We start from the raw sequence: 25,891 nt of genomic DNA, 5'->3' as shown, positions 1-25,891 counted from the left end.
ACGAAATACTGTACATCCACACAGAAACATTCACAGTAATAAAACAAATGAAATAAAGCAAGTGGAAGAAAGGGAAACTCCAATAATCCTGTGGCCAAATATGTACATTATAATACCTTTGATGTAACATCTCCAGTTAAACATTTTCATCTGTTACTGTCTGGCGGATGCACCTCAGATAATACGATTAAAGGTTTATTGGGAACAAAAGCCTCTTACGTCATTGTTGCTGTCCGAAACCTGGTGGTTAAAACATTCTCTCTTAACAAAAGACCGCCCCTCTGAATGAATGGAGAAAAAAAGCAGGACAACACAGATAAAATATAACATTCTCCGCAGTAATGGCAGGAGGTCGGTTCTCACCAGCACTGCTGGTGCTTCTTTGCCATGTTCTCTTTGGCAGCTCTTCCTTCCAGCCGGCTCTGGTGCTGGACATGGCAAAAATTCTACTCGACAACTACTGCTTCCCTGAGAATCTGGTCGGCATGCAGGAGGCCATTCAGCAAGCCATCAACAGTGGAGAAATCCTCAAAATATCTGACCGCAAGACCTTGGCATCTGTGCTGACAGTTGGCGTGCAGGGTGCACTCAATGACCCTCGACTAACTGTGTCCTTCGAGCCAAACTTTGTCCCAGTGATGCCGCCCGCCCTCCCTTCTCTCCCCACTGAGCAGCTCATCCGTCTGGTCAGGAACTCTGTGAAGCTGGAGGTCCTGGAGAATAACGTGGGTTACCTGAGGATCGACCAGATCATAGGGGAGGAGACGGCCGCCAAGCTTGGCCCGCTGCTCCGGGACAACGTCTGGAACAAGGTTGCCAACACCTCCTCGTTAATCTTTGACCTGCGCTACAGCACAGCTGGGGAGCTGTCCGGAGTCCCGTTCATCATCTCCTACTTCTCCGACCCAGAACCTCTCATTCACATTGACACTGTGTTCGATCGACCCTCCAACACCACTAAGGAGCTGTGGACTATGTCATCTATCATGGGAGAGCGGTACGGAAAGCGAAAAGACCTCATCGTATTAACCAGTAAGCGTACTATGGGTGCGGCTGAGGCAGTCGCCTACACTCTGAAGCATTTGAAGAGGGCGAACATTGTTGGAGAGAGGTCAGCCGGGGGGTCAGTGAAAGTGGAGAAGATAAGAATAGGAGATTCTGGTTTCTACATCACAATTCCAGTGGCCAGGTCAGTGAACCCAATAACAGGCCAAAGCTGGGAAGTGAGTGGAGTATCTCCCTCTGTAAATATCAATGCCAAGGAGGCTGTTGCTAACGCCCAAAATCTACTGGCGGTCAGGAGTGCCATTCCAAGGGCCATCCAGAGCGTCTCTGACATCATCAGGCAGTACTACTCATTCACAGACAGAGTACCGGCTTTCCTTCAACATCTGGAATCCACTGATTTCTTCTCTGTCATTTCAGAGGAGGACCTGGCGAATAAACTCAACAATGAACTGCAGTCTGTGTCAGAGGACCCTCGTCTGATGATCAAACTGACCCAAGATCACCCGGTTATCATTGAGGAAGACTTTGAACCTGAGAACATACCAGGTGATCCAGCATTTCTCAGGAACTTGGTGGACACAGTCTTCAAAGTACGCATCCTAACTGGAAACACTGGTTATCTCCGCTTCGACAAGTTTGGAGACGTGTCAGTGATGGCCAAATTAGGAGAGCAGATTGCCCAAAAAATCTGGGAGGCCCTCAAAGACACAGAGAACCTCATCATCGACCTGCGATACAACACAGGCGGGTCCTCAGCTTCCATGGGCATCCTGCTCTCCTTCCTTCAAGACCCGTCACAACAGTTCCACTTCTTCACCATATACGACAGGATCCAGAACACCACCACTGAGTTTAACACGCTTTCCGGCCTCCTAGGCCCACCCTACGGGTCTAAACGTGGAGTGTACATCCTGACTAGTCACTATACCGCCAGTGCAGGGGAGGAATTTGCTTATCTGATGCAGTCGCTGCACCGTGGCACCCTCATCGGGGAAATCACATCTGGGACCCTGATGCACTCCAAGTCATTCCAGGTGGAAGACACAGACATTGTCATCACCGTCCCCTTCATAAACTTCATAGACAACAACGGGGAGTGCTGGCTAGGTGGAGGCGTGGTCCCCGATGCCATAGTGCTTGCTGAGGAGGCCGTGAACCACGCCCATGAGATAATAGAGTTTCACAAGGAGGTTCTGTCACTGGTGGAGGGAACAGGGGAGCTCTTGGAAGTACACTATGCCATCCCTGAGGTCGCTACCAAGGTCAGTAGAGTGCTGCTCACCAAATGGGCCGAGGGCTCATATCGATCAGTGGTCGACTATGAGTCTCTGGCATCCCAGCTAACAGCTGACCTCCAGGAGACGTCAGGCGACCACCGGCTGCACATATTCTACTGCGACATCGAACCCGAGTCTCTGCATGACATGCCAAAAATTCCAACAGCTCAGGAGGTGGGTTACATCATTGACACGCTGTTCAAGATCGAGGTGATGCCTGGGAACGTGGGCTATCTGAGGTTCGATATGATGGCAGACATAGAAGTGATGAGAGCCATCGGCCCTCAGTTGATCAAACTGGTGTGGAGCAAGCTGGTGAACACGGACACAATGATCATTGACATGAGATACAACACAGGTGGTTACTCCACAGCCATACCGCTCCTCTGTACCTACTTCTTCGATGCTGAGCCCCTGAGGCATCTTTACACCGTCTTTGACCGCTCTACAACCACCATGACCGAGGTCATGACCCTGCCTCAGATCCAGGGTCAGAGGTACGGCTCCACCAAGGATATCTACATCCTCACTAGTCAAATGACAGGGTCAGCTGCCGAAGTGTTCACGCGGGCCATGAAGGACCTGAACAGAGTGAAGGTGATTGGGGAGCCGACCATCGGAGGGTCCCTGTCCAGCGGCACCTACCAGATCGGGAATAGTATCCTGTATGCTTCCATACCTAACCAGGTGGTCCTGAGTGCTGTTACTGGGAAGGTGTGGAGTGTCTCTGGGGTCGAGCCACACGTTGCTGCCCAGGCAAATGATGCTCTGAGTGTTGCACAGAGAATCATTGCAGCCAAGCTTTTAAAGCAAGATAAAGGGAAATAGTGGTCATGTTTTAATTTCTCTTTCCTTTAAATGCTTACTTTGTTTGTCCTGTATTTGGAATTATGTTATTTTTCCTGTGTAATTTCTAACAGAAATGTCATTTATTATCGTCATTTTTCTGTAACCTGACATAATGTATCTGTGGTATAATATATCCACCCCAAGGAAAGCTATTTTGGTTCTCTTATTCGAAATCTTAAAATAGTAGATTGCACATTATTATTTAGGCACCTTATGAAAGCGTTATTTTTGCACCTGAAAATATACAGATCAATAACTGCCGCAGCACGGGGATGAAATGAGTTGCCTTCGATGAATTTGACCAACCCCTCTGTGCGTCATTTTGTTTGAGAAATTGGATTAGATTTAGAAGTAAATCCTCTTGTTTATATGTTATGAATATCTACAAGTATTTTTAATCTCTTTGATGTAACTCTTTGGGCTACATTTGTGTTGGCCTAAATATGGGCGAGGAAACAGGGTTGATATTTCATTTCATTGTACTATCACGGACTTCATTTGATTATCGCAAATACTTTATACTACTATATTAATCTGCTTCTAAATGCATTTGTTATTTGTCCTTGTATTCATTTGTTAAGTCATGCAATGTAGAGGAGTCTTTAGCCAGTCAGTAGAGGGAGCATTTCCTATACAAACCTGCAGTGAACTACTGTACTCAGTTCTCCTACTGTGTATTAGCATCAACGATAACCACATGAACTCATTATGAATAGTGTAATATCGGTTAACCTAGTTTCACGTAATTGGTCAAATGCTTGATTAAGTTCTGGGCTCATACATGTTAGGAGAAAAGACTATAGAACAAGGATCGGAACCGGAACGAAGAGCATCCCTTTTTATCATGACAGATCTGCGGTACCATTTATGTTTACGTAGTCTGTCCACATGAAATGATGAATAGTGTCATGACCAAACGGAGGCCATATACTGTAGCTTAGAAGAGAAAACACAAACGTTCTCTTTTACGCTGGTATAGAAGTATAGAGGTTGAATAGAACTGTAGAGCAAATGTTGTTGGTTCCTGGTAAGTTTCATTTGATTTTTAATCAACACTAAACTGTTAAATAAACTTGTGAGTTTTTGATTACCTGAGATGAACTGTTCAGAGCTCAATGCCATATTTACAGACCATAATATTTAGTCAGCCAATGGGAAATTAAGAAAGGGGGGTTGGACGACTTGACTATATTATGTTCTAAGTTTTAAGTATAAATTCTAAGTATAAATTCTATGTTCTAAGTATAAATTATATATTCTAAGTATAAGTTATATGTCCTAAGTATAAATTCTATGTTCTAAGTATAAATTCTATATTCTAAGTATAAATTATATATTCTAAGTATAAGTTAAATGTCCTAAGTATAAATTCTATGTTCTAAGTATAAATTCTATATTCTAAGTATAAGTTATATGTCCTAAGTATAAATTCTATGTTCTAAGTATAAATTCTATATTCTAAGTATAAGTTATATGTCCTAAGTATAAATTCTATGTTCTAAGGATAATGCTGAGTGTGAGATTAGACTCCTAAATATGGTATGAGGACAGGTAATATTACACTTAAGATCAACTTACTGACCAACAGAAGGCCTAATTATAAGGTACAATATATATATATATATTTATTTATTTATTTATATCTAGTTATATCTAGTTAACATTGATGTTCAATCAGTGAGATGTTTTCTTCAAATGAAAAATATTCACATATGTATACAGTAATGTGAATATTTCCACCAAGTATAATCACAGCAGATATTTGTGTCTAGTCAAATCTTACCTCACATGCACAGCAGCAAACATATTTTTAACATCTACATCTTGGGCAACATGTTGCACCTACATTGTTAGCTTGTTATTGTCTTACCCAAGTACTCAGGATAATACGATTAAAGGTTTATTGTGAGGAAAAGCCTTGTGTGTGTTAACAGAAACTTTCAGGAGAAAGAGTCTCATTTGACCAAGGACCTCTTTGCAGACGTACGTTCCACCGCAGAGCAGCTACTACTGTGGTTTACTGCAATCTAGCAACCCGACAAGATGGCAAAGTCTCTCCTCTTGTTGGCATCGGTGGTGGTCTTCGGCAATGTTGCCATCCACAGCGCTTTTGCACCCGACCTGATTGTAGACATGGCTAAAATTCTCCTGGACAACTACTGCTCTCCGGAGAAGCTGGCTGGCATGCAGGAGGCCATCGACGCTGCGAGCAGCAATACAGAGATCCTCAGCATCCCTGACCCCGACACTCTCGCCTCTGTCCTGACCGGTGGGGTCCAGAGTACCATCAACGACCCCCGACTGGTCATCTCCAATGAGCCCAACTATGTCCCTGCGGTGGCCCCTGCCCTGCCACCCCTGCCACCGGACCAGCTTATCGGCGTGCTCCAGAGCTCCATTAAGCTGGAGGTCTTAGAGGGCAACATCGGCTACCTGAGGATCGACCACATCATCGGGGAGGAGTTGGCCGACAAGATCGGCACCCTCCTCCTAGAGCTGGTCTGGAAAAAGATTCTGCCCACGTCCGCTCTGATCTTTGACCTCCGCTACACAGGCAGCGGGGATCTGTCTGGCATCCCATACATTGTGTCTTATTTCACCGACGCCGAGCCTCTGATTCACATCGACAGCGTGTACGACCGTCCCTCCGACACCACCACCGAGATGTGGTCCATGCCCACACTGCTGGGCGAGAGGTACGGAACCAAGAAATCCCTCATCATCCTGACTAGTGCAAACACCAAGGGAATTGCAGAGGATGTCGCCTACTGTCTGAAGAACCTCAAGAGGGCCACAATCGTTGGGGAGAAAACTGCTGGCGGGTCCGTGAAAATTGACAAGATCAAGATTGGGGACACAGACTTCTATGTCACAGTGCCCTCGGCTAAGTCCATCAACCCCATCACAGGGAAGTCTTGGGAGGTCACCGGCGTGATGCCCGATGTTGAGGTCGATGCTGAAGATGCCCTGGCTGTTGCCATTAAGATCATTAACCTCCGTGCCGAGATCCCTGCCATTCTCGAGGCAACTGGCACTCTGGTGGCCGACAACTACGCCTTTGAGAATGTCGGAGCGGACGTTGCAGAGAAGCTGGCAGCAGCGAGCGGTGACTACAACTTGATCTCTTCAAAGGTGGATCTGGAGACTAAACTCTCCGCTGACCTCATGACACTGTCTGGAGACAAGTGCCTGAAGACCACACACAACACCCCACCCCTGCCACCAATGGTAAGACACATTTGATGTTGTATTGTATTTCTAGCCTATGTGATACATTTATCTATAGAGAATACTTTTATGTGAATCCAGAGAGCAACTTTTTAATGAATATTTGCCTGAAAAAAATATATATTGAATTTCAGTATTAATTAGGGGGACAATTTTGAGACATTTATGTTGATTTCAGAACCCATCTCCAGAGATGTTCATTGAGCTGATCAAGGTCTCCTTCCACACGGATCTTTTTGAGAACAACATTGGCTACCTGCGCTTTGACATGTTTGGTAACTTCGAGGAGGTTCAGGCCATTGCCCAGATCATCGTGGAGCATGTGTGGAACAAAGTTGTTAACACTGACGCTCTGATTGTTGATCTCAGGTACAGATGTAGGATCATAATTTGATCACACCGTTGCAGAAGAACTTTCCTGCAATGCAGGAAATGTAAAACTAGTTGTGTGTATTAGGTATAAAAAGGCTTCTGAAGTTTGTAATTTCCACTTTGAAATTTCAGACTTGATTTTCCCTTATGAAAAATGTATCAACCCTTACAAAAATGTTCATTAATTATAATCCCCATAATAATTCACATTTACTGTTGCTGCATGATTATTTTCCTGCTGTGGCAAACTGGCTCAAATGAAGATGCTACATCTGTAGGACTTCTCTTTATAGTGAAAATCAAAGCTCAAATTACGAGCATAGCAACTAGAGGAACATATTTATGTTCACCAAGATGAACAGAGTTACAGAGTGGCTTACCATTTCGTTGGGTTAAATGGGGACAGTTGCACCATAGGGAAAGTTTTTATTTACAACATGTTCATCTTTTATATTGAATGAGTTTGTATAATTGATTTTGCAGAAACAACGTTGGCGGGGCCACTACTGCCATTGCGGGCTTCTGCTCGTACTTCTTTGATGCAGACAAGCAGGTCTTGCTGGACAAACTGTACGACAGACCGTCTGGCACCACTAAGGAGCTGTGGACTCTAAATGAGCTCACAGGTTAAAAAAACTCAAAAGTTTCATAATGTGCACTGTATAATGAGTTTATCGATTTGGATTAAGCAGAACACAACTGTGCGCTGTCAGCAGATGAAAATGACTCTCATCTTCTCTCTCAGGTGCGAGGTATGGCTCTAAGAAGAGCCTGATCATCTTGACCAGCAGAGCCACGGCCGGCGCCGCCGAGGAGTTTGTCTACATCATGAAGAAGCATGGTCGGGCCATGATCGTGGGCGAGACCACCAACGGTGCCTCACACCCCCCTGAGACCTTCCGCGTGGGCGACAGTGATGTGTTCCTGAGCATCCCCACCACCCATTCAGACACAGCCCAGGGCCCCGCCTGGGAGGGTGCCGGGGTCACCCCTCACATCCCCGTGCCCGCCGACGCAGCCCTGGACACCGCCAAGGGCATCCTCAACAAGCACTTCGCCGGTGCAAAGAAGTGAAGTCTCCAACTGTGGATGTTGGCAGCCAAAGGCGTTTAGGATCTTATGTTCTCAGAGGAGAGAAGTGTGTAGGGTACCGTTATATGTAATTGACCAAATTTAGGCAACCAGCCTCTGCACCTAAGCCTTCTTTCTGTAGCCTGTTCTCGTTTTGCAAGAAAATGTGAGAGGTTCTGAACCAGTTTGTGGTCTGTTTTTACTTATAGTTTTTACTTCTGAAAACTACTGTGATTGCAGAATGATTTAAGAAAGTGTGAGTGATTTTCAATGTTATACTGAAATGTGACTCTTAAAGAAGTGGTTCAGAAACTATGTTTGTGTTTGAGTTACTGATCCACTAGCCTTTGTGGCAATGATTTGTCAAAGCAGCTTCGATCTTTGGCTGTCAAAAATAATGTGAATTGTAAATTGTGCGAGAGCAGGAAAGCTGAAACTAGTTTAAAAAGCAGCGTTGGATCAAACGCTGAAATATTTGTAATGACATATTTGCTTTTCCTATGATATTCTTATATAATTTCAAGTAACATTGTTAGGACCTTTACAAACAAATTGTCCTGTCTGTTGGGGGAGCATTCTTAAATTTGATGCAGGGTCTTTTTGCTGTGTATGGGAAGTAGTGTTGTGTCCATACATAGTGACTTGCCATGTGAAGACGTTTGGGTTGTATCAATTCCAATGGTGGGACACAATAAAGGCAATGGAAACACAATAATACATATGTGTATTGTTTTATAACAGAGGTTAGGAGTTGATCAAGAAAACCAAGCAGCTTTTTATATCATATAACACCAAACACATTATAATTACTACAATTCCTACCAGATTTTCTCCCGATGGCAATTAAACACACCAACAAAATGGAATCAATCCCAGCCATTGTTACACAACTTTCCGTTACAGCCTCTTGTAATAATCCAAACCAACAAATTAGTGAGATTATGCCTGAGATAAACTGTGTTTCAGCTCTAAGAAGCTAAATCATTTTACAAAAACTACTCATTCAGGTGAGAATTTAAAACCTGAGAACAATTATCAGTCTGTCAATTCAAGTCACACTTACCCATTCTAGTTGCTTTCTGCAGTTTCAATTTGGTCTGTAATACACAAACACGGTTTATTAGTACTCTGTTAGAGGATATATTAAATCAGCCAATATAATTAAATGTACTCCCTTTGTCTCTTTTCAATCTACACCATTCTATTCAACCACTGGGATGCAAATCCATTCCACCCAGGAGATGGCAGTGCAGCTGTAACACACACAGATACTGATCAGTGAGAGAGTGAGAACCGACCAGCTTTTGGCGAGCACATTTTCAAAACACAAGGATTTAACAGGATACGTTATGCAGGGAATACCACCGTACATAAACACGTGCAGAGCCGAGGGACAAGAGAGACAACACACTACCTAAAGAGAGACCTAAGACAACTAAACAGCCAGGCAGCAACACATGACAACACAGCATGGTAGCAACACAACATGACAACAACATGGTAGCAACACAACATGGTAGCAGCACGAAACATGGTACAAACATTATAGGGCACAGACAAAGGCACAAAGGGCAAGAAGGTAGAGACAACAATTCATCATGCAAAGCAGCCACAACTGTCAGCAAGAGTGTCCATGATTGAGTCTTTGAATGAAGAGATGAATGAAGCTAATGAATTAAGCTAATCACAGACCACATACAGTAGCTAAAGTTTAGCTGTGTATGTGTGTGTGTGTGTGTGTGTGTGTGTGTGTGTGTGTGTGTGTACAGTATGTGTGTGTGTGTGTGTGTGTTCTGTATTTCATGTACTGTATGCACTGTACTGTATTGTACTATATGTTTTCATTGTGTGAAAAAGTAGATAGAGTAATGGGAAAAATTATCAATGGAGAAATACATGTTAAGACAGACGTCCGGTTTTCCTGTAGTCATCACATTCATTTGATAATTCTTACTTCACTTGTCTCTGGAGGCGTAAATTTGCTTTACAGCTGACTCATGTGGTACCTGCAGCAGCTTGCTGGCTATGGATTAAATACTGTGGACATCACTACAGCTTCTGCCTACTTGGCTCTTCAACATTCAGCCTCTGAGAGAGGATGAGAATGTGCCAATCAACATGTGTTCATTACAGTCCCAGTAATTGCATGTCATTATAAATGTGTAGGCTAATTACATGACAATTACATAGTCACATCATTCCACAGTGCTAATTAACTGGAAGGGCCAGCCCAGTAAACAAGGGTTAAGGTAGGTTACAAGTCAGTGGTAACCTACAAGAGGTGAGATTTTATTTTGAATAAATCTATTAACTTTGTTTGTCTAGAAAAGTATACAGAAACAATACATATAGCTGCAAGCAGCAATGAACGGGGTTCACAGGATGACAGAAAGGAAACAAAATCAGTTGGATAACTGTAACGGCTGTCGTGGGTTGAAGAAGGTGAGGACCAAGGTGCAGCGTGGTAAGTGTTCATCTTTTATTATGAATTGAACACTGAATGGAAAAACAACAAAAGAGAATGAACGAAACCGAAACAGTTCTGTCTGGTACAGAATACAAAAACAGAAAACAACTACCCACCAACACAGGTGGGAACAGGCTACCTAAGTATGGTTCTCAATCAGAGACAACGATTGACAGCTGCCTCTGATTGGGAACCATACAAGGCCAAACACATAGAAATACAACACACAGAACAAAACTGAAAAAAATGAAAAACATAGAATGCCCACCCCAACTCGCGCCCTGACCAAACCAAAATAGAGACATAAAAAAAGGAACTAAGGTCAGGACGTGACAATAACAAAGCAAGCACACTATCATTTAGGAACTATCTTCCTTTATGTGCAATCAGTGAAAGCATTACCATGTTTATCTCTTAAAGGGATATTTTGGGATTTCTTGATTAGACAATAGGCCTTACATGTCATCCGTGTGTAAGCCCAACAAGGTGGGAAAACGTAACAGCCCAATACAGAAACAAACATCTCTCTGGTAAGAAGAACCAGGGGTGTATGCCTTATGATTGACGAGACGTGGTGTGATCATAACAACATACAGGAACTCAAGTCCTTTTGTTCACCTGACCTAGAATTCCTTACAATCAAATGCAGACCGCATTATCTACTAAGAGAATTCTCTTCGATTATAATTACAGTCGAGTATATCCCGCTCCAAGCAGACACCTCGACGGCCCTGAAAGAACTTCATTTGACTCTATGTAAACTGGAAACCACATATCCTGAGGCTGCATTTATTGTAGCTGGGGATTTTAACAAGGCTAATCTGAAAACAAAGGCTCCCTAAATTTGATCAGAATATTGAATGCGCGACCCGGGCTGGCAAAACCCTGGATCATTGTTATTATAACTTCCGCAACGCATATAAAGCCCTCCCCCGCCCTCCTTTCGTAAAATCTGACCACGACTCCATTTTGTTGCTCCCAGCCTATAGACAGAAACTAAAACAGGAATCACCCGTGCTCAGATCTGTTCAAAGCTGTCCGACCAATCCGATTCCATGCTTCAAGATTGCTTCGATCACGTGGACTGGGATATGTTCCGCATGGCGTCGGACAGTAACATTGATGAATATGCTGATTCGATGAGCGAGTTTATTAGCAAGTGCATCGGTGATGTTGTACCCACAGCGTCTATTAAAGCATTCCCCAACCAGAAACCGTGGATTGATGGCAGCATTCGCGCACAACTGAAAGCGCGAACCACAGCTTTTAATGAGGGCAAGGTGACCGGAAACATGACCGACTACAAACTGTGTACCTATTCCCTTCGCAAGGCAATCAAACAATCTAAGCATCAGTATAGAGACAAAGTAGAGTCGCAATTCAACGGCTCAGACACGAGAGGTATGTGGCAGGGTCTACAGTCAATCACGGACTATAAAATGAAAACCAGCCCCGTCACAGACCACGATGTCTTGCTTCCAGATAATCTAAACAACTTCTTTGCTAGCTTTGAGGACAACACAGTGCCACTGACACGGCCCGCTACCAAAACCTGTGGGCTCTCCTTCACTGCAGCCAACGTGAGTAAAACATTTAAATGTGTTAACCCTCACAAGGCTGCTGGCCCAGACGGCATCCCCAGCCGCGTCCTCAGAGCATGCGCAGACCAGCTGGCTGGTGTGTTTACGGACATATTCCATCAATCCTTATCCCAGTCTGCTGTTCCCACATGTTTCAAGAGGGCCACCATTGTTCCTGTTCCCAAAAAAGCGAAATAACTGAGCTAAATGACTATCGCCCCGTAGCACTCACTTCCGTCATCATGAAGTGCTTTGAGAGACTAGTCAAGGACCATATCACCTCCACCCTACCTGACACCTTAGACCCACTCCAATTTGCTTACCGGCCCAATAGGTCCACAGACGACGCAATCGCAATCACACTGTACACTGTCCTAACCTATCTGGACAAGAGGAATACCTATGTAAGAATGCTGTTCTTCGACTACAGCTCAGCATTTAACACCATAGTACCCTCCAAACTCGTCATTAAGCTCGAGACCCTGGGTCTCGACCCCGCCCTGTCCTGGACCTCCTGACAGGGTCTTGGACTTCCTGACGGGCCGCCCCCAGGTGGTGAGGGTAGGTAACAACATCTCCACCCTGCTGATCCTCAACACTGGGGCCCCACAAGGGTGCGTTCTCAGCCATCTCCTGTACTCCCTGTCCACCCATGACTGAGTGGCCATGCATGCCTCCAACTCAATCATCAAGTTTGTAGATGACACTACAGTGGTAGGCTTGATTACCAACAACGACGAGACGGCCTACAGGGTGGAGGAGGTGAGGGCCCTCGGAGTGTGATGTCAGGAAAATAACCTCACACTCAATGTCAACAAAACAAAGGAGATGATTGTGGACTTCAGGAAACAGCAGAGGGAGCAGCCCCCTATCCACATTGACGGGACAGTAGAGGAGAAGGTGGAAAGTTTTAAGTTCCTCGGTGTACACATCACGGACAAACTGAAATGGTCCACCCACACAGACAGCGTGGTGAAGAAGGCGCAGCAGCGCCTCTTCAACCTCAGGAGACCTCAATTCGGCTTGTCACCAAAAACACTCACAATCGTTTACAGATGCACAATCAAGAGCATCCTGTCGGGCTGTATCACCGCATCGTACGGCAACTGCTCCGCCCACAACCGTAAGGCTCTCCAGAGGTTAGTGAGGTCTGCACAACGCATCACCAGAACTGCCCTCCAGAACACCTACACCACCCGATGTCACAGGAAGGTCAAAAAGATCATCAAGAACAACAACCACCTGTGCCACTGCCTGTTCACGCCGCTATCATCCAGAAGGCGAGGTCAGTACAGGTGGATCAAAGCGGGGACCGAGAGACTGAAAAACAGCTTCTATCTCAAGGCCATCAGACTGGTAATAAACAGCCATCACTAACATTGAGTGGCTGCTGCCAACTTACTGACTCATCTCTAGCCACTTTAATAATGGAAAAATGTATGCAATAAATGTATCACTAGCTACTTTAAACAATGCCACTTATATAATGTTTACATGCCCTACATTACTCATCTCATATGTATATACGGTACTCTATACCATCTACTGCATCTTGCCTCTGCCGTTCGGCCATCGCTCATTCATATATTGTACATATTCTTATTCATTCCTTTACACTTGTGTGTATAAGGTAGTAGTTGTGAAATTGTTAGGGTAGATTACTTGTTAGATATTACTGCATGGTCGGAACTATGAGCACAAGCATTTAGCTACACTCGCATTAACATCTGCTAACCAAGTGTATGTGACAAATACAATTTTATTTTATTTTATATAATTTTCTTATTTTCAATAGCTATTGATGAGAGAAACCCGTATATACAATATAAAACTAACTTTACCATGGTGCCGAACCGAACCATAGCCTATGCCTGCCGGTTCTCTAAAAAGTTGGGTAAACAATACTTTCCGTTTTTTTTAACATTTTGAGCAGCTGAACAACAAACCGCACAGACAACTGGTAGAGTTTAAAGCTGTAATATGTAACTTGTTGGGCGACATGACCAACAGCAGTATTTATATGCTTCCCCGTTTTAGCATCTCCACACTATACTTGCTTGTTTTGACACATAAACTGAAATTAGGCGAACTATTCACATTTTTGCAAACAGGAAATGACGACGCGCTTCCTGCATAGTGCACCTTTAAATGTAATTTTATTAAACATTCTTGTAAAGAACAGTTATAGGATTGTTCAGCCATTAGTTTCAGGCTGTCTATACAAATTCATTGTGTATTACAGTCTGATTAATCAGACTAGTCTTATGCTGGGATGGGCTGTGAAAAGGCTAGTAATATGCACAGTAACGGTGAGTGGGTAAAATCACTGGGGAAGTCAAGCCAGAGAGAAAAGCCATATTACAACCTGCAGTGTGTATTGTGATAATTGCATTGTTTGCTCTATAACCTGTTAGTTTATATACCTTGCAAACATGATATATAAGCCTAAGGCCGAGACAATAAGAAGACACAGTGGCAGAATAAATTCAACCACATATTTGTTTCATCACAAAACTGGAGAGCAACCTCTGTCAGGTGATTTCTGTGATTTCTTTCCACTTGTGTGCGTTCATGCAAGTAGATGTTGACTCATCCTACTTGAAGAGAAACACCAATGCCATCCTCCTCTCTTTCATGTTGATTAAACATTCTGTGATGCCGTCATACAGTACACACTTACATTTTTGTTGTCCTAGGCTACTTGGCTAAAATGTTTGCTCGCCAGCTTAAATTCCTTTCATGTGCAATATTAGCAAAATCTAATATTGCTACATATTGAACGTCCATCATCTCAGGCCAGGGGCACAATGTATGAATTTATGGTTGGATCAGAATCGCTGTTATAATCATTGGCCAGTACAGAGAATTAAGTAAAACAACGAGTCAATCTTCATCCATGGCTAATTTAGGAAATGGACAATTTTAGCTAGCTAGCCACCGGGGGACATAACACAACGAGATGCAACAATTCTAGTTGTTTCGTTGTGATGTGATTGGAGTGAAGCCAAATCCAAACTAGCTTCCCATTACATTTTTTTTGGTGCTCCAGGACCATTCACGGTTGAGCTCACTCAGTTCAGCTCAATGTTGATTGGCTATTATTTTATCCTTATGACTCATACCATACTCAATAGAGCCCAACAGCAGATGTGTCATAATACCATAACACCTAGCAGTCAAACAGGGATTTTTTTTATTTAACTAGGTAAATCAGTTAAGAACAAATTCTTATTTACAATGACGGCCTACCCCAGCCAACGCTGGGCAAATTGTGCGCCACCATATGGGACTCCCAATCACAGGCAGGTGTGATACAGTCTGGAATCGAACCAGAGACTGTAGTGACGCCTCTTGCACTGAGATGCAGTGCCTCAGACCGCTGTGCCACTCTGGAGCCCATGGTGGTTCCTAATAATTTTTCCACCATTCATTTTTCCCATAGAGAATTTTCAAAACACCTAAAACTGTGTTTTGTGTATGAATATCCTGGCGTTACATTTCGATAATCATGTAAATCTCTCTCGGACAAGTTGACTTTAATCAACACATTTAGCTGTATTTACTCCCAGATTCTAAAATGCTAATTAGCATCAAAGTAGACATCATGCAAGACTACAAATCCCTGCAAGCCCCTGCACGTCATCTCTAGCTGAGACCTTTGCTAATAGGGATTGTCAATTGAAAACGTGCACACAACAGTTCACAGAATTATCAATTGAAAAAAATGTGGCCAATTTATTAATTATTAAATGTACCCAACATTAGATAATTAATCCAGAGATTCTTACCTTTGCCTCGATTTGGCAGTTTCGTCCAGATCATCATGGCATTTGGAGTTCTTTATGATAGCCACATTAGCAGCTAATTAGCATTTAATGGGTGGGGGGATAAATACAGGCAAATATATTGATAAAAGTCACGTTGTCCTATAGAGATTTAAATCAAAATGTCTTGCCAGGGTAAGCCTACAAGAAACTCAGCCCTTATTTTAAGTGTTTCTAAAATCCTCTATGGGAAAATGGATGGTGTAAAAAAAAATTGAACAATTTCCTTGTTTGACTGCTAGGTTTTCTGGGTATAATGACTCATACTGTGGTACTCTATTAGCCTACAATAACATTCTGGACAGATGGGATTTTGGTGTTAAGATGTGAGTGGATGCTGCAGCTCATCATTTCTTCGTTGTTTTATAGGCATGCATATGTTTCTCCAAAGTTAGCTTCTTGAGAGGGAGGTGCAAGATGAAATCTCGACCTTTTTTCGTTTTTTTTCTCTAGGCAGAAATATGAAACCTGGTTCATTTCTGCCATGTTTGTTCCCGAGCTCCCAGTCTTAACATTGCACGTCTCCATTTAGCTTTTTTTACCAAAATTATTTTGACACTTTTCACAAGAAACTTGTCTTTTTGTGAATTATCCACATATATTCTAACACGTTGAAACATTTTAGATTTGTTACTCAAATACTCCACGATTGTTTTATCATGCGAATATGACAGGATGATATCGGAGAGTAAAATCTCTGAACAAATTATTTTCTACGTTTTCAAAGGATAATAAAGTGCAGCAAGTTTTGGTATGGTATATTCGCCTTCACCGCCCATCCAATATTTGTCAGAGGCACACGGTCTGTATTGTTTGGAAACTGAGAGCATCGGTTTTCTATGGCGCAGCCTTGACCGTCTTTTTTTGTCGATTATGCATCTCTGCCTAGATAAGTAATTTCAAGACTTTGTGGATGTGAGACAGCATTGACTTAGTTCCATTGAGGTTTTGGAGTATTTTGAGTTTTTTGCGGGGGAAAGATGGCGAGGTTTTGGAGAAAAGTGTCTCTTGCCCTACTTTTCCTTGGATTTTTAATGTTTACTTTAGCATCTGTAAATGCTGAACCAGAGCAAGAAGTAGAAGAAGAAGAAGGGGAGGAAAGTACATGTCAGGGGGCTTTTGACTTGTATTTTGTGCTTGACAAGTAAGTAACTGTCTAAATGGCATATTTATTATTATACTGCATAATAAACCCAGGGAGCCGTTTTGTTGAGATGCCAAGCCTCGCTCGTTACACCGTATTAAGTCATTACTAAACAGATAGTGTACAGTGAGCTCCAAAATGTTTAGGACAGTGACACGTTTTTTGTTGTTTTGGCTCTCTACTTCATCACTTTGGATTTTAAATGATACAATGACTATGGGGTTAAAGTGCAGTCTATCAGCTTTCAATTAAGGGTATTTTCATCCATATCGGGTGAAATTGCAGCACTTTTTGTACATAGTCCCTCCATTTTAGGTAACCAATAGTATTGGGACAAATTCAGTTATATGTGTATTAAAGTAGTAAAAAGTTAAGTATTTGGTTCCATAGCACGCAATGACTACATCAAGCTTCTGACTCTACACATTTGTTGGATGCATTTGCTGTTTGTTTTGGTTGTGTTTCAGAATATTTTGTGCCCAATAGAAATTAATTGTATATAATGCATTGTGTCAATTTGGAGTCAGAATGTCAAATCAAATCACATGCGCCGAATACAAGTGTAGACCTTACCGTGAAATGCTTACTTACAAGCCCTTAACCAACAGTGCAGTTCAAGAAGAGTTAATAAAATATTTACCAGATAAACTAAAGTGATAAAATAAAATAAAAAGTAACACAATAAAATAACGAGGCTATATACAGTGGGTACCGTATATACAGGGGGTACCGGTACTGGTACAGGTTAGTTTAAGTAATTTGTACATGTAGGTAGAGGTGGTTATGCATAGATAATAAACAGTGAGTAGCAGCAGTGTACTAAATAATTGGGGGGGGGGGGGGGGGGGGGGGGGGGGAGGGGGTCAATGTAAATAGTCCATTGGCCATTTGAATGATTGTTCAGCAGTCTTATGGCTTGGGGGTAGAATCTGTTAATGAGCCTTTTGGTCCTAGACTTGGCACTCCAGTACCGCTTGCTGTGCGGTAGAAGAGAAACAGTCTATGACTTGGGTGACTGGAGTCTCTGACACTTTTATGGGCTTTCCTCTGACACAGCCTATTATATAGGTCCTGGATGGCAGGAAGCTTGGCCCCAGTGATGTACTGGGCCGTAGGCACTACGGTCAGATGCCGAGCAGTTGCCATACCAGGCAGTGAATCAACTCTCGATGGTGCAGCTGTAGAACTTTTTGAGGATCTGGGGACCCATGCCAAATCTTTTCAGTCTCCTGAGGAGGAAAAGGTTTTGTCGTGCCCTCTTCACGACTGTCTTGGTGTGTTTGGACCATGATAGGTTTTTGGTGATGTGGACACCAAGTAACTTGAAACTCTCGACCCGCTCCACTAGAGCCCAGTCGATGTTAATGGCGGCCTGTTCTAGAGGTCGACCGATTATGATTTTTCAACGCCGATACCGATTATTGGAGGACCAAAAAAGCAGATAACGATTAATCGGCCGATTTAAAAAAAATGTATTTGTAATAATGAAAATTACAACAATACTGAACGAACACTTATTTTAACTTAATATAATACATCAATAAAATCAATTTAGCCTCAAATAAAATTAAACATGTTCAATTTGATTTAAATAATCCAAAAACAAAGTGTTGGAGAAGAAAGTAAAAGTGCAATATGTGCCATGTAAAAAAGCTAGCGTTTAAGTTCCTTGCTCAGAACATGAGAACATATGAAAGCTGGTGGTTCCTTTTAACAGGAGTCTTCAATATTCACAGGTAAGACGTTTTAGGTTGTAGTTATTATAGGAATTATAGGACAATTCCTCTCTATACGATTTGTATTTCATATACCTTTAACTATTGGATGTTTTTATAGGCACTATAGTATTGCCAGTGTAACAGTATAGCTTCCGTCTCTCTCCTCGCCCATACCTGGGCTCGAACCAGGAACACATTGACAACAGCCACCCTCGAAGCAGCTTTACCCATCGCTCCACAAAAGCCGCAGCAAGGGGAACAACCACTCCAAGTCTCAGAGCGAGTGACGTTTGAAACGCTATTAGCGCGCACCCCGCTAACTAGCTAGCCATTTCACATCGGTTACACCAGCCTAATCTCGGGAGTTGATAGGCTTGAAGTCATAAACAGCTAAATTCTTGAAGCACAGCGACGAGCTGTTGGCAAAACGCACAAAAGTGCTGTTTGAATGAATGCTTACGAGCCTGCTGGTGTCTACCATCGCTCAGTCAGACTGCTCTATCAAATCATAGACTTAATTATTAGGTCATTAATATGGTCGAATCCGGAAACTATCATCTCGAAAACAAGACGTTTATTCTTTCAGTGAAATACGGAACCGTTCCATATTTTATCTAACGGGTGGCATCCATAAGTCTAAATTTTCCTGTTACATTGCACAACCTTCAATGTTATGTCATAATTACTGTACCGGAATTCTTCGTCCTCCTCTGACGAGGAGTAAGAAATGTCGGACCAATGCGCAGCGTGTTATGTGTTCATGATGTTTATTGACTGAACACTGAAAATACAAAATAACAACGTGAAATAAACGAAAACCGAAACAGTCCTGAAAGGTGCAGAAAAAACTAGACAGAAAATAATCACCCACAAAACACAGGTGGGAAAAGGCTACCTAAGTATGATTCTCAATCAGAGACAACGAACAACACCTGCCTCTGATTGAGAACCATACCAGGCCAAACACATAAACACAACATAGAAAAAATAACATAGACTACCCACCCCAACTCACGCCCTGACCAAACTAAAACAAAGACACAACAAAGGAACTAAGGTCAGAACGTGACAATTACGTAAAATTCTGGCAAATTAGGCGGCCCAAACTGTTGCATATACACTGACTGCGTGCAATGAACGCAAGAGAACTGACACAATTTCACCTGGTTAATATTGCCTGCTAACCTGGATATCTTTTAGCAAAATATGCAGGTTTAAAAATATATACTTCTGTGTATTGATTTTAAGAAAGGCATTGATTTTTATGGTTAGGTACAGATTGTGCTTTTTTCGCAAATGCGCTTTTGTTAAGTCATCCCCCGTTTGGCGAAGTTGGCTGTCTTTGTTAGGAAGAAATAGTCTTCACAGAGTTCGCAACGAGCCAGGTTAGCAGGCAATATTAAGTAAATATGCAGGTTAAAAAATATATACTTGTGTATTGATTTTAAGAAAGGCATTGATGTTTATGGTTAGGTTCACATTGGAGCAAGACAGTCCTTTTTCGCGAATACGCACCACATCGATCATATGAAACGCAGGACACTCTAGATAAACTAGTAATATCATCAATCATGTGTAGTTAACTAGTGATTATGATTGATTGATTGTTTTTTATACGATAAGTTTAATGCTAGCTAGCAACTTACCTTGGCTTCTTACTGCATTCGCGTAACAGACAGGCTACTCGTGGAGTGCAATGTAATCAGGTGGTTAGAGCGTTGGACTAGTTAACTGTAAGGTTGCGAGATTGAATCCCCGAGCTGACAAGGTAAAAATCTGTCATTCTGCCCCTGAACAAGGCAGTTAACCCACCGTTCCTAGGCCGTCATTGAAAATAAGAATGTGTTCCTGCCTAGTTAAATAAAGGATAAATAAAGGTAAAATCGGCCAAATCGGTGTCCAAAAATAGAGATTTCTGATTGTTATGAAAACTTGAAATCGGCCCTAATTAATCGGCCATTCCGATTAATCGGTCGACCTCTAGCCTGTTCGGCCCGCCATTTCCTGTAGCCCATGATCAGCTCCTTTGTCTTGCTCACGTTGAGGGATAGGTTGTTGTCCTGGCACCACATTGCCAGTTCTCTGACCTTATGTAATATATCTGATCTAATTTGGACATATTTTAGATAAGTTCTCATCTGGTAACACAACTCGTAGAAGATGTATGATTCAATGTTGATAGATTTCTATATGTGCAAACTTGTGTGGCCCTGATGATGAGGATGTTGGTGCTACTAAGCGAAGTTCCTGACTTCAAACAACCGGATGCTCGTTAGTGACATCCCCCCATCCCTCAGGCCTGAGTTGTTTATGAGATGCACAGGCAAGTGTTTTTACAACACCAGTATCGCAATACTAGGAAGTAAGGAAGCAAAGGAAACAAAACATGAAGCAGACTCAAGTCCTAATGTTGGTGGAAAAAACTGTCTTGTGTTGTCACCCAGAGTCACATTAGTTTTTTTTTGCAAGCTATAGCACACCCTATTTTGCAAAAGTATGTTTTAATGGACCATAAAGTTGACTCTGCTTCATGTTTTCTTTTTTGCCAAGAAGAATCTGGTGTCATAGTATTGCAATACTGGTATCGTGACAACACTAGCACAGACCATATTCTGGTTGAGATGTAGATTAAGGGCATTGGGTTCCTGACCAGACCTGAACAGGAAAAACTCTGGGCCTTAGTTGCATCCCATAGGACCAGGAGGTTTTTCCTCCGGGTCCGGCTCTTGTCACACTGCATAGGGCTAGAACTAGGATACAAATCAAATCAAATTGTATTTGTCACATGCGCCGAACACTGGAGTGGCTGGAGTCAACACTTTGGTCTCGAGTTTCTTTGAATATAAATCCTGTAAATTTCACGACTAGTTTATGGAAAAATCTCCCTCAGCCAAGTGGTCACCGAATAAAGAAAATCGGACCATGTGGATATCATGAATCATTACTGTTAAGGTCCAAATGGGTAGTGGATCAAAGAGAACCAAGCTAAAGTTATCCCTATGTTGTGGAGTTCTATAGGCCTACTGAAGTATGACCATATAATTAGTAATTTAATAAGATCTCTATGGGTATGACTTTGAGCTTAATCAGACTGGTAGGCCCTATCCCGCTGTTTTATAAGGAACACAACTAAATGTATTGTTTTAGGGCATGTTTCTATCACTGCAGACCAGTACTGATGCCAAATGTTCTGCATAATAAAAATCATCAAAACTCACTCCCTACCACTGTAGCTAATGCTCATCAGATGTTATGGGAAAACACCCTAGTTTTACTTTTGGTCTGCTGACATCACTTCCTTGCCCTTACTTCCTTATCTATAACCAGTTCACTGCAGCCTGCAACAAACACTCTAACTGGACAGTTTTATCTCCATCTCTTCATTCGAAGACTCAATCATGGACACTGTTACTGACAGTTGTGGCTGCTTTGCGTGATGTATTGTTGTCGCTACCTTCTTGCTGCCTTGCTATGTTGTTGTCTTAGGTCTCTCTTTATGTAGTGTTGTCTCTCTTGACGTGATGTGTGTTTTGTCCTATATTTATATATTTTTGTATTTTATTTTTTTATCCCAGGTCCCCATCTCCGCATGAGACCTTTTGCCTTTTGGAAGGCCGTCATTGTAAATAAGAATTTGTTCTTAACTCACTTGCCTAGTTAAATAAAGGTTAAATAAAAATAAAATAAAAAACACATTTCCATCCACAGTTTTTATGTGAGTAAAGTCATACTGTATAAAAAAGAATCACATCAGCTGTGATGGAAACAGGAAGTTTCGGGTACATGCCAACAGATCATTTGTTCGTTCGACATGGTGGCATCTTTTTGTGTCGGTAACATTAATTATACGAGACATGGCAGTGGAAACACCTTCAAGCGCAATTATTGATATAATAACCATAATATCAAAGTAAACTTGGAGTCACGCGATAATTTGTTGTGTGGTCCTCACAATACGACTCGGAAAAGCATGCAGTTTATTAGGCTACAGATGAAATAAGTTTTGATGAACTTCACAGTGTGGTGAAAGTGCAAGGTGGACTAACCTACCCGCAGAGCCTACCCGCAGAGCCTACCCGCACTGTATCTGCTGTTGTCTAGAGCACATGTGTCAAGACCAGACTAGGCACATTTGCTATTTAACGCAACAGTATTTGTGACATAACTATAGGTAGAGTTGAAAAAGCTATGGAAACACATTGAACATTTGATTTTTATTCGGTCCTTGAACACTTAAGTGAAAAGGTACATTTTGTGTGCAATTCGTCATCACGCACAGAGTTTTTCCCGCAACAAGTCTGTTTGGTGGAAACTGGTGGGAAAATTCGCATATTTTCTTAATGCAGATTTTGGGGAATATTTGCATGAAAATCTGTCGCTATTCGGATGGAAACCTAGCTACTGCCACCTGCATTTACCTCTTGTAGGACGTAAAATAGACAAGATAATAATGCTAGAAGCTCTGATGCCCTAGCAGATTCCTACAGCCATACTGTGTGTCTTGACCCGCTTGGCCTTGATATAATTGTTTTCTGATCAGCTATGGGACAATAGGAAACAATTATATTTGGCACCTGTGTTTTCCCAATAGAAGCTGCATGTAGCAGCCATTTGTTCTTCCTTTTCAAGTCTACATCATTCTTCACAAGAATGTTAATCATTGCTAAAATGTTTTTTTTCCACAGGCCAACATTGAAGTTGGGCGTTAAGTTGTGATCATTTTTAAAATCCAAGCCAACCCGAACTACATCTGGAGTCTATAAATAATGTAAACATGTCAAGACTTTCTCACTGTGGAATGTGTTGTTTTTCTCTCTCCTGGACCATGGTGCTGCTCTGGCCTCCATAACGCATCAGAAGAAGCCTTTGGCACGTGTGTTTTGCAGGAATAAATGCCTTGTTAAAGGTGATGCACTATGAAGAAATCGCGCCGCCATTTCCTGGTTGCTAAAATTCTAAAAGATAACCTAATTTCAGTTTATGTGACAAAACAAGCAAGTATAGTATAGAGCAGGGTTACCCAACTGGCGGCCCGCGGGCCAAAATTTGCCAGCGGGCGATTTTATTTGGCCCCCAAGTTTTTTAAAATTATTATTTTATTGTTGGACATAAAAGACTGTAAACATGCCAGCAAATCAGCTCCAAATGATTTTCATTTTGGAAATCTGTTCCAAAGTATTCCCACGCATAATAGACAGATATACAGTAAGTGATCGTATACAAATGTCAGCAAGGTTTGAAATTATTCTGTTTTAGTTCAATCTTGTGTCCGTTTGGTCAATTTGCCGTTTACAAATTATTAGTAATTATGTTCCGAACCCCTGACCATCATCAAGAAAATAATTGGCCCGCGGCTGAATCAAGATGATGATCCCTGGTGTAGAGAATCATTGTACCATCTAAACCGCTGTGAAATATATTTTCCATAAGCCAAAGTATTGTATTTTTGTATTGTTCAAAGCCGCAAGTAAAAGATGCAAAAAGAACGGGAGCCATAGAATTAATGCACATAGAACAGATCTACCGCTTCTTAGACTTGCTTTCAACAAGAATGGCAGATGGATAACTCACATTTATACGTGAGTCTATTTAGAGAAAATAATATTGCACCCAGAGAAAGAGGGTGAGAAGAAGAAAGAGAGGGAAAAAAAGAAAAAAAATCAAAAAGGGAGTGAGAGTAAAGAAAGATTGCAGTTGGAAGCCTAGACACAGCAAGTAGGCCTCAAGCTAAAAGTAGGTTAATGGCCTCTCCGTACAAATCCATGTGCATAGTCAGTTAAATTGGAGTAAGATCATTGCTTCGCAGACTGGGGTGGTTCTTAACATGCAGCAGGCCCAACTGGAAAGGGACCCTACAGCTTCATGGTGTTGTATTTTCCTCTCAACACTCAGAAGCGTGAGAGCAGAGCCGTTTACTGAACACCTGGGTCTGACAGAGCCTTTTCCCCCCCACTTGTTTTCTGACATCCCTGGCCTAGACCGAATGAACACTCTCTCTGTCTGTCTCTTTCTCTCCCTCACTCACTTCATTTTGCTCATTGTAGTGGTGAGTTTTCACACAGTCAGCGGAAATAAAGGCTTGATTAAAAAAAAAAAAAAAAAATATATATATATATATATATATATATATATATATATATATATATATATATATATATATATATATATATATATATAAATGACCCTGGGCTTTCTTGTTTAAAGTAAGAAATTCTCTCCCTCTCAGACATCTAGCACAGTCCTGAGTGTCCAAAGGTGTTTGGAAACAATACAGCTACAGCCGTCCGATCAAACACTGTAGTAAACTAAATAGCTGTTGTTTATGGCCCTGAGGCCATAGCCTGCCATTCGTCTTATGTCAGTTGTCTGTTGTGCTCGTTGGTCTGTTATTCCCCAGGACAGATTTCAGTGGGTTGGTTAGAGCACAGCCCTCACCAATCCTGATATATTTGGACTGTGTGGGCTGAAAGACAAAAAAATTGACTTGTTGTTGGAGATCCATGGTGGATCTTTTCTGTTTCCCCCAGCAGCAGAGACATTAAAGAGCCAACGCGTGGTTTTAATTATCCCAGTCATCCGAATGTTACCCCGCTCACTCTCTCTCTTGGCTATGGGGTTCCATCAGTTTCAAAATGAGTTTCATATGGCCCGACATGTGCCGGTTTATCATGTACGTATAGTCAGAGGATTTATCAATTATATAACACTAGACAAAGGAAACGTGCACTCTTTTTGATATGATATAATCTCAAACTCCTGTCATCAAGAGCTCAGTCATTCAACAAAGCTGTTGAAGCTTGCAATAACAACTTCCAAAACTTTTGAACTGTGATGGTTTGACTCAGTCTATTAATATTGTATCAAAGAAGAAGTACCACAACATTTTTCTTCAAGGATCTCACAAGACAATAGCCCACTTCCTTTCCTAATGCTGTTTATACAGGTGAGAAAACTGCAAGCTAGACTCCAATCCCACGACTGCCTGGTACCTCAGAAAACATTCTTGTCCAACACAAATAATATCCATTGTGATGCAAAAAAAATAATAATCTCCAAGGTGGGGGAGTCCTTAGCTTCACTCCTCTTAGAAAATCACTGAAACACTATCCCTATATGGCTGTACTGTACATGAAAGAAGCCATTTTGAGGTGTAGTATTTCCCCCGTAGTAATGGAAGGAACTGCATGCCTGACAGATTGGCTCTTCCCTCGGATCAGAGCAGTCCGACTGTGTCTGTTCAAGCCTCTTCAGATGAACACTGTTTATTCAGCACATTTGTTGCACATCCAAGTGTGACGCTCGCCGGCCTCCTCCACAAGTTCTATTTGGTTGAGGTTTGTTTACTTTGACAAG

The 25,891-nt window shown here is 42.1% G+C and overlaps 2 protein-coding genes across 2 annotated transcripts in view; both read left to right on the top strand.

The window, feature by feature from the left end:
• Positions 1–287: 287 nt before the first annotated feature.
• On the top strand, positions 288–8,510 carry LOC110491435 (retinol-binding protein 3-like). The gene is made up of 5 exons (XM_021564885.2): positions 288–2,999; positions 6,048–6,362; positions 6,541–6,731; positions 7,218–7,360; positions 7,480–8,510. The coding sequence occupies exons 1-5, from the start codon at positions 342–344 to the stop codon at positions 7,806–7,808; spliced, it is 3,636 nt and encodes a 1,211-aa protein (XP_021420560.2). The 5' UTR covers positions 288–341; the 3' UTR covers positions 7,809–8,510.
• Positions 8,511–15,973: 7,463 nt separating this feature from the next.
• LOC110491434 (anthrax toxin receptor 1) overlaps positions 15,974–25,891 on the top strand; it is a 28,719-nt gene continuing 18,801 nt past the window's right edge. The window contains exon 1 of the mRNA XM_021564884.2: positions 15,974–16,820. Within this exon, the coding sequence (XP_021420559.1) occupies positions 16,657–16,820 (164 nt within the window). The 5' untranslated portion in view covers positions 15,974–16,656. The remainder of the gene's footprint in view (positions 16,821–25,891) is intronic.

This window comes from Oncorhynchus mykiss, chromosome 16 (genome assembly GCF_013265735.2).
Source record: "Oncorhynchus mykiss isolate Arlee chromosome 16, USDA_OmykA_1.1, whole genome shotgun sequence".
NCBI classification, from domain to species: Eukaryota; Metazoa; Chordata; class Actinopteri; order Salmoniformes; family Salmonidae; genus Oncorhynchus; species Oncorhynchus mykiss.
The sequence above is the reverse complement of the archived record's forward strand: the minus strand, read 5'-3'. Positions and strand labels throughout refer to the sequence as shown.

Excerpts from the sequence above, each read along its gene's own strand:
- LOC110491435 (XM_021564885.2), top strand. The coding sequence starts at position 342 with ATGGCAGGAGGTCGGTTCTCACCAGCACTGCTGGTGCTTCTTTGCCAT. Across the intron at positions 3,000-6,047 it reads TGAGTGCTGTTACTGGGAAG|TCTTGGGAGGTCACCGGCGT; the intron begins GTGTGGAGTGTC and ends ATCACAGGGAAG. Across the intron at positions 6,732-7,217 it reads GCTCTGATTGTTGATCTCAG|AAACAACGTTGGCGGGGCCA; the intron begins GTACAGATGTAG and ends TTGATTTTGCAG.